The sequence below is a fragment of the Crocuta crocuta genome, unplaced genomic scaffold (assembly GCF_008692635.1).
Source record: "Crocuta crocuta isolate KB4526 unplaced genomic scaffold, BGI_CrCroc_1.0 scaffold186, whole genome shotgun sequence".
NCBI lineage: Eukaryota > Metazoa > Chordata > Mammalia > Carnivora > Hyaenidae > Crocuta > Crocuta crocuta.
The window spans coordinates 6,749,425-6,758,710 of NW_027551569.1; the positions used below are offsets into that span (position 1 = coordinate 6,749,425).

The 9,286-nt window shown below is 45.8% G+C and overlaps 1 protein-coding gene across 1 annotated transcript in view; it reads right to left on the bottom strand.

Moving 5' to 3' along the window:
* DLST (dihydrolipoamide S-succinyltransferase) overlaps positions 1-2,336 on the bottom strand; it is a 19,712-nt gene extending 17,376 nt beyond the window's left edge. The window contains exons 1-2 of the mRNA XM_077750614.1: positions 2,248-2,336; positions 1,642-1,675 (exon numbers count right to left, since the gene is read on the bottom strand). Of these exons, the coding sequence (XP_077606740.1) occupies positions 1,642-1,675; positions 2,248-2,310 (97 nt within the window). The 5' untranslated portion in view covers positions 2,311-2,336. The remainder of the gene's footprint in view (positions 1-1,641; positions 1,676-2,247) is intronic.
* Positions 2,337-9,286: the final 6,950 nt, after the last annotated feature.

The window sequence follows — 9,286 nt, forward strand, 5'->3', positions numbered from 1 at the left end:
CTGCCTTTTTAAAAAAAAAAAAAAAAAAAAAAAAAAGCTTTCACATAAATGACCTCATTTTGATTTTCATGTCTCATACCTCCCTAAAGTAGAACGACCATTTGTCATTATTCCCATTTCATACATAATTAGGGCTTCTGGGGGTTTAAGTGACTAGCCCAAGGTGAAGCCTTGGAACACAATACAAACCCCAAGTACAAGGTTCTTTCCATTGTCCTGCCAGTCTACACATGGAAAAAAGGTTAACTTTTAGGATTCCTAGTTTAAAAGAATATTTATTATTCAGAATCCACTATGAGCTCTCACTCTGCTAGGTGCCTATGTTCTCATGACTCTCAGGATAAAGTCCAAAAACTTTACTCATTCCTATACTGTCCAGCCCTCCCTATCTTTCCAGCCAGATAGGCTTCCTTTCCATTTCTAGGACCGGTTAAGTCCCTTCCTGCCTGAAAACCTTTGTACAAGCAATTCCTTTTGCCTGTAATAGTGTTCTCTTGGCCAACTGCTATGTATTCTTTAAGACTTGGCCTAAAGGTCACCTCTTCTGAGAAGCCTTTACTGACATTCTCACCACACTATCCACCTTCCCAAGCTGGGCGACATCCCACCCTTTCATTATACCCTGCACTTTTCGTTCACAGTCATCACAATGTAATTGTGTCCAGATAGGTGCATAAATGCATATTTGCTGTCTCTCCAGCTAGCCCTTAAGATCTCGGGGGGCATCCCGGTCACCTAGCACAGTGCTTGGCATGTAGTAAGAATAAGCCATCTGTTGAGCATATGAGTAAATGACAACATGGTGGGTTAAGAGTTTAGGCTGAGGAGTCAGGTAGACCTGGCTTGACCAATAGTTGGCCGAGTAACCTCGGTGAAGGCACTTACCCCTTCTTGGGTAATGCATTTGTAAAAGAGAATGCCTCTTTTATGGTTTCTTGGTGATTAACTGCAAAATGCGCAGAAAGCACTCCAAACAATGCCTGGCACACAGAAAGCTCACCACAGGATCACCTCATTCAACAAACATCAATGCCAGTCCTATAAAAAATTATCGGGACAAAACCTAAATTCCCTCCAATAGTCTACATGCCATCTTCTATCTCATACCATTCCCTCCCTTAACCAAAATTCTCTGGCTCAATCACCTTTTTTCCAGTGTCAAAACACTGCCAAGCTCTTCCTTCTTCACGGGACTCTGCACATGCTATTCCTTTTCCTTCTGCTTTTCACTGAACTGGCCTCTGTCACACCCTCTGGGTTGTAGCTTTAACGTCCCCTCCTAAAGAGGGCACTTTGGTCCACCTTCATTTGTTTCCTTCTCAGCACTTGACCAAAATTCAAGACCCCTCATTTGCTTAGCAATTTACACTCCGTCTTTCTTCCTAGACTGTAAGCTCCAGGAGAGCAAGACTTGTTAACTGCTATATCCCTACTGAGCACCCAGCACAGTACCTGACAGGAAGGAGAAACTCAGTAACTATGTGCTAAATGAATAGGTGACAGCTGTTCTTATTAAAAAATACTTTGTTTCACTTCTATATATCTGAACGTCATGAGGAGAAACATTAGCACCCGGGCTTCCTCACTTACTGCTCTGCCCAGGAAAAGAGCATGTTAGGTGAAGACACGGGCACAACTTACCAGGCAGGGAACGTCTCCCTAGAGGGCAGTTCCCCTGTTGAGAAAGAAGACATTATAGACGTCACCCAAGATGAAAGGAGGGAAGAAACAGCTTTTTAAGTACAGACTCAAAGCCGCCTGGGTGCTAGGGACAGGTGAATCTCATGACTCCAAAAGGCAAATGCAACAACCAGGGCCCTCAGTCGCAGCCAGCACACTAGGCCTGACAAACGATCTCAACTTCCCACCGGGGTTGACACCCCCTGACTAACGGGGGACAGGGGGCGGGTCCCGGATCCTGTCTGGACTCCGCCGCGCCGCCTCCCAGACTCGGAGTCTCGAGTCGGGCCGGGCGCGGCTCTGGGCGGCTCCTCAGTCCCCGGCGCAGAGGATGGGGCGGAGAAGGGGACGGGGCGCCGGCTGCTTCGGGAATGCTGGGGGCCGCTGGGCTCTGCAAGATGCCCCAAAGAGCAACTGTGGCCCCGGGCCGCCCAGTCCGCGGCCTCCGCGTCCCGGTGCCCTTGGTGCCCGGCTTGACCGATGCGCCGCGCCCCAGCTCCCCAGGCTGCCCCTTGGCCCGCCGGCGGGTTTCTCACCAGCCGGAGCCCCGGCACGGCCGGACCGTACCTTCTGGAAGGCAGACAGCGAGCGGCTGAACGCCCGAGACACGCAGCGTGACCGGGACAGCATCGCGACAGCGGCGGAGCCGAGGGCGGGCGGACACCGGATATAGGGCCCGGCAGCAACCGGAAGTGAGGCGGGCCACTGCANGGAACCGACCGGCAGCGCGAACCAGCCGCGGCCTCAGTCCCCCTGTCTGCACCAGGGTACAGCGGTGGGGCTCTCTCGGAGCCCGCTGCACCGCCTGCCGGCCTGGGCCGGTCCTCCCGGGGTGCCTACGACTGTCCGGAGACCAGGCCGCCCCCGGAGCCCCGCCCTCCCCGACCTTTCCTCAGCTGGCCCTGAGCTTGGCGCCAGTCTCTCCTGGGACCCCGGACACCGTGCCTTTCCACCTCTGCTCTAGCGGAAAAGAGCGGGAGGCTGGCATGGGCTTTGAACTCGGACCTTGGCAGACATGCCAGCCTGATCTTATACTTGAGTGGCCCTAGGCAGATGACATTGCTTCCCTGAGCCTCGGGTTCCTCAGATATATATCAAAAAGCAAGTCACTTGCCTGCCTCCCTAACCCCAGAACAAAAAACAAAACAACAACAACAACAACAAAAAAAACAACAAAAAAAACCCAGCCCCAAGGAACCCCTAAAGGTTCCCATTATCCTTTTACCAGACGAAGATCAACAAATAGCCTTACTTCTGCAACGTCTCCTTATCTCCCCTAGTCTGACTCAAATTCCCTCCAGCCAAGCTAATTGTAACCCCGTACATCCTGTGCATTTTGGAGGTGGTTCATTAGCCACTCTATCCCTAGAATATAAACCACATAATTAGGGACCTTGTCTGTCTTGTTCACAGCTGTATCCCCAGCACTTAGAACAGAAATTGGCGTAGGTAGGTGTGTATTAACTATCCTGCGTGAAACCTTCAAAGTGAAAGCACATGGCACCCCCACGCTCATTAGTTTTCCCTCCCCTTCAATGCCCAGGCCCCTGAACATTCTAGCTCAGCTTCTTAATAGAAAAGGTTTTCTATAAGCTTTGGTGGAATTAAGAATGAATGAATGAATGAGCCACTGATGCCTGCTCATGTTGGTTGCTTCAGCTAAGTCATCTTGCCTGGTCCTCAGGCATCTGTATGGTGCCTTCATTCACCAAACTCTGGAAGCTTCCACCTCAATTCTGCAAGGATGGGCAGAAGCCCTAAATAGAAACAGAGAAAACTTTCTTGCCCAGCTGCTGCCCCTGATCAAGTCTTCAGCATCTTTCACCTGGATTATTTTAAAAGCTTCCAAAAGGGACCTGGGTCTCCATTCTTTCTCTAACCCATCCTCCAGGTCAAAGATCCTTTTGAAACACAAATCTAATCCTGTCACTCTTATGATTGAAGTTTTTCAATTGCTTCTATCAGTAGGATGAAGTCCAAATACCTTAGTTCGACCAAGCACCTGATAACCTACCTAGCCTTTGGCTATGTTGTGATCCCGCCCCCTGATTTTCACAGGTGCTGAGGTTTCATTCTACAACTGCTGGCAATAGCCCCAGTGTGCTCTTTCACTCCTTCCCACCTTTGTGTGGGCTGGTCCCACCTCCTATTTGCCTAAGGACTTCTAATCATCCTCTAAATCTCTTTTGAATCCCTTTCCTAATAATCAGAGTTAACAGATGCCTTTTCTGTGCTTCCAAAGCATTGTGCCCATATCTCTCCTTTGCATTATAATGTCCTTTTTGCCTGTCTGTCTCTGATCCTGGGCAGAGAAGAAGCAGGAAAGAGATGACTCTGTTCTGAATCCTGTGCACAGAACACAATGCCTGGCATGCTGTAGGTACTCAGTAAGTACAAGTGGAATTACTAAATATTGCCATGCTTATAAGACTGCTAGATGCAGCCGAAAAAGTCCCCAAACAGTAATCCCTTGCAGGGTTTGCTGTTAGTATTTCTTAGACAGCTATGGGGCGCCATAGAGGTTAAGCCTCTGATTTGGCTCAGGGCATGATTTCACGGTTGGGGGTTGGAGCCCTGTGTCAGTCTGCGCTGACAACTCAGAGCCTAGAGTCTGCTTCGGACTTTTTGTCTCCCTCTCTCTCTGCCTCTCCCTCGCTTGTGCTCTCTCTCTCTCAAAAATAAACATTAAAAAAAAAGTGGAGGAGTCTCAAATGCTGCTTCACTTTGTTTTAATATTTCTTAGGCAGCTACTTGATTGTTTCCACTTTAAGTAATTAGTTTGAGAGATTCCTATCTACAGTTTAGCAGTTCAGGCCTGGATGACGTGACAAAACATTTCTCCTGGAGTTTTAGTGATCACCCAAGTTAATCTCAGATGTGAGGATTTAGACACACATATGTGCTGGTGTGCACACATGCATGTACAGCAGCGTGCAAAGTCTCTCTCAGAGGATAAAGGTTGAAATTGATTTCCTTGAGACTCATAAATGAGCTTCTGTGGAGTCCAAGTTGCAACCGAATAAGTTCCCACCCTCTTCCGGATTTAGAGCTTCCTAGCACGTAGCATCATCTATCGGGACAGGAGTTATGAATATAAGTTCATAAACTTGTATTTGTAGCAGAGTTCAAAAGGGAATTTATTTTTTTACATTAAAAAATCTTAATTTGAATATAGTTAAACATACAGTGTTACATTAGTTTCAAGTGTACAATATAATGATTCAACAATCCCATATATCACTCAGTGCTCATTAAGATAAGTGCACTCTTTAAAAAAACTTTTATTTATTTTTGAAAGAGAGAGAGATAGAAGAGGACAGAGAATCTGAAGTGGGCCCCATGCTCACAGCAGAGAGCCTGATGTGGGGCTTGAACTCATAAACCGTGAGATCATGACTTGAGCCAAGGTTGGATGCTTAACCAACTGAGCCATCCAGATGCCCTGACTCTTTTTTTTTAATGTTCATTCATTTTTGAGAGAGAGAGAGAGCACAAGTGGGGAGGGGCAGAGAGAGAGGGAGACACAGAATCTGAAGCAGGCTCCAGGCTCTGAGCTGTCAGCACAGAGCCCGATGTGGGGCTCCAGCCCACGAACTGCTAGATCACGACCTGAGCCAAAGTCCCACAAACCACAAGACCATGACCTGAGCTGAAGTCCGACACTTAACCCACTGAGCCACCCAGGTGCCCTTAAGTGTGGTCTTAATCCCCTTCACCTATTTTACCCATCCTCCCACCCCCTCCCCTCTGATAACCATCAGTATGTTTTCTATTGCTACGAGTCTGTTTTTTGGTTTGTCTCTTTCTTCCCTTTTGTTTTTATTCTTCAATTCCACGTATGAGTGAAATCATATGGTATTTATCTTTCTCTGACTGATTTTATTTTACTTAGTATTATACTCTCTAGATCCACCCATGTTTTACAAATGGCAAGATTTCATTTTTTTATGGCTGAGTAATAGTCCACTATATATACATATATATCTTCCACTATATATACCATTTATCCATTCATCTATTGATGACCTTGTGCCTGTTCCATAATTTGACTATTGTAAATAATGTTGCAATAAACATAGTGGTGCATATATCCTTTTGATTTAGTGTTTTCATATTCTTTGAGTAAATACCCAGTGGTGTGATTACTGGATCATAGATTTTATTTTTAATTTCAAAAGGGAATTAAAAACATTTCAATTATAAAATATATATTTGATAGGGTATATAAATATATGTGTATGAGCTAAAGAAAAATAGTAAAAGGAATACCCACATTCACCATCCAGCTGAAAATGGAAAAGCCCTATGTGGCCTTCCTTACTCATCCTCCACTGCCAGGGTCAACTATATATTAACCATGACCTCCCTTCCGCTGTAGTTTCTATATGCCTGCCTCTTAAACTATAAACTTATTTTGCCTATTTTTTATTTTATTTAAAAAATTTTTAATGTTTATTTTTGAGAGAGAGACAGAGTGTGAGTGGGGAGGGGCAGAGAGAGAGAGAGAGGGAGACATAGAACCCGAAGCAGGCTCCAGGCTCTAAACTGTCAGCACAGAGCCCAATGTGGGGCTTGAACTCAAGAACTACGAGATTGTGACCTGAGCTGAAGTCGGACGCTTAACCGGCTGAGCCACTCAGGCGCCCCATTGCCTATTTTTGAAATTGAGGAAAATATGTATTTACTTTCAAATTATATAAGAAAAAATTTTGCTTCTAGAAAGGATAAATAGTTCAGTTAATGAAAAACAATGGAGTAGGCAGCCTACTTTAAATAATATACACAATATTCTTTTCTCTTACCTGAAATCCCCGGATATTCATATGTGTGGTCTGAACTACACACTCATATCCTTGTTTATATATGTTTTAATATTATTGACCAGATGGTAGATTGCTGGACTATAGCCTATCTTTCCATCATCTGGACTCCTTAAAATAGAGACTATATCCTGTATTCCCTTAGTATTATTCGTAATACCTAGATTCCAACTATCTGTCCATCTCTCTCTTAAACTTTTAAAAAAATGTTTATTTACTTTTGAGAGAGAGAGAGAGAAAGAGAATGTGAGCATGAGAAGGACAGAGAGAGAAAGGAGACACAGAATCTGAAGCAGGCTCCAGGCTCTGAGCTGTCAGCACAGAGCCCACCACAGGGCTCGAACCTACGAACCATGAGATCATGACTGGAGCTGAAGTCAGACGCTTAACCAACTGAGTCACCCTGGCACCCCTCTGTTTAGTTGTAATTACAGATAATGGATAGATGATACTCAATAAAAATCTAGACATTGTTATTTTTAAATGGAATATAAATGGAACCACAGCATTTGTATCATTCTATGGCTTAACTTCTTTCACTCAACATTGTGTTTTGAGGATTTACCCATGTTGAGTCCAGCTGTAGTTCACTGATTTTCTTTGCTGGAATTCACAACATACTTCCCAAACTGAAGGAGGGATCTGGTTTCTCTTCAGATCCCATAAATCTTTTGCCTTTTACTGAAGGAGGAGAAGATGGCAAAATTCAAGTGATGTTTGGCGGTAGGTGGATTTGGCCAGTGAGTTCTCCCCAGCTCCGTCACAGATGGAGGCTTTTGGCCCAGCAAACAGCCTCCCCAACAGTGTTTAGACCTCTGCTCAAAGGAGAAGCCACACAGCCAATCCTTCCTGCATAGCCTAGATGCCGTATTTTGGTGCCGAGCTGGTTTTAGTATCCTTGGGTTGCTTGAGGCACAGGGAGAAGGGTGTTCACCTTGGAGCAGCCTTCCTAGAGAATTTGAAAGCAGAGGTCAGGAGCTCCCAGAAGGCCAGTGCAATGGGAGAAGCTGGGTAATTACATCTTTAAATTTTTATGAAAAGGTAGAAGAGCTGGCATTTCAGGAAAGTCTTCTTTTCTCAGCTGGCTTTTCTGAGCATCTAAGTTGGGGGAGGTGGGAGATGGCGGTGAAGGGGGGCAGCCAACCAGCTTTGGCTTCTATCTGCATATTCATAAGCCCCCCACAGCGGTTGGCTGCGCTGGGCAGCCCCCACTGTCCCCACCGCCAGTGGCTCAGTGGCTGCAGCAGGGCTGGGTCTGTCAGATGGTGCCTTGCACTGAGAAGGGGTGGGTGAGGCTTCCCTCACCCAGCCACAGGCACCAGGCCTGCCTGGGGAGGAAACCAATCACTTCCTGACCATGGCTCTTTGTGCCCAAGGCTGAAGAGTGGGCTGCTCTATCTCCTGGGGTGTTAGATCCCACCGGCCGGGACTTGGATCTCCTTGAGGGCGTCTTCTCTGTGAGTAACACCATCCCTTCCGTTTACCTTGTCAGAGCACTTTTTAAAAAAATGATGGAATGTTTATTATGAAAATGTTCAAGTATGCCGAAAAGTGGAGAGGCCAGCCTGGCAATACCCACCACCTAGATTTAATCACGGTTAATATGGTGCCATATTTGTTCCATCTGTTTTGGTTGGCTGAAATTTTTTCAAGCAAATCAGACAGCAGGACTTTGCCCTCCTAATACCTCACTCTGATACCCTGATATGCATTTCCAGTGCACTTTTAAAACTCTTCTTTCATCAGGTGCTCACACCAGTCTTGAGTGAGGGGGTGATTTCATCCCCATTTTAGACAAGCAGAAAAGGCAGAAAGTGTGGCTTGAGGACAAATGGCTGTAGTAGAGCCCAGCCCTCCTAACTCCCCACCCAGGGCACCTGTCTTGGCCACACAAATGGATCTCATGTCCACAAGTGCTTCGCTAGATAGCAATGAGACATTGCAGCCACTTTGTGACCCTGGGCATGTCGCTTCACCTTGTAGGCTTCAGTTGTCTCATCCGAAAAGCTTCATCCAAGGCATGAAGATCCAAGGTTCCCTAATACTGGTTCTGTGATGTTTTCATTGGTTTTCTCTGCTGTCAGCACAGAGCCCACTTCAGATCCTCTGTCCTCCCCCCTCTCCCTGCCCCTCCCTTGCTCCCTCGCTCTAACAAAAATAAATTTTAAAAAATTTTAAAAAAAGACATTGTGAAGAGTTTTTTACAAAGCTGAACTTTGGATATTATGCCCTTCCTCCTTTATTTCTTAAAAAAAAAAAAAAACAACAGGATGGTTAAGATTCTTTTATGAAATAAAGATGATAGTGGATTATTCTTCTATACTTATGTTTGGGGGCTCTTACCTCCAAGTAAAATGTCAAGACCTCTCCAGCAAGTCCAATTTTTTGTTTGTTTTCATTTTTATTAATGGTTGAAATCTAAAAGTCTGGAAACCATGTGCTGTACCAGATGATCCCGAGTCCCCTCCAGGGCTAAATAAAGTTCCAGGGCTGTGGGGCCTCTAGAGGAAAAGGAAATTGTGAATTAAGGAATGCCTATGGTCAGTGCCGGAGAGAGCAGGCACCACCGCTCTGGGAGACAACACTGTTATTAATTCCCTTTTACAGATGAAGAAACCGAGGGGAGAAAGAGGCAAAGCTGACTTATGTAAGACTGCATAAGAAATAGTGAGTGTGATCCAGGTCCGACACCCAGTGGATCATCCTCAAAGGCACCAATGTTGCAGACCCGCAGGGTTCTGACTTGGTTGTATTTATGTCTGTCTATGGACAGGGCTGTCAAACTG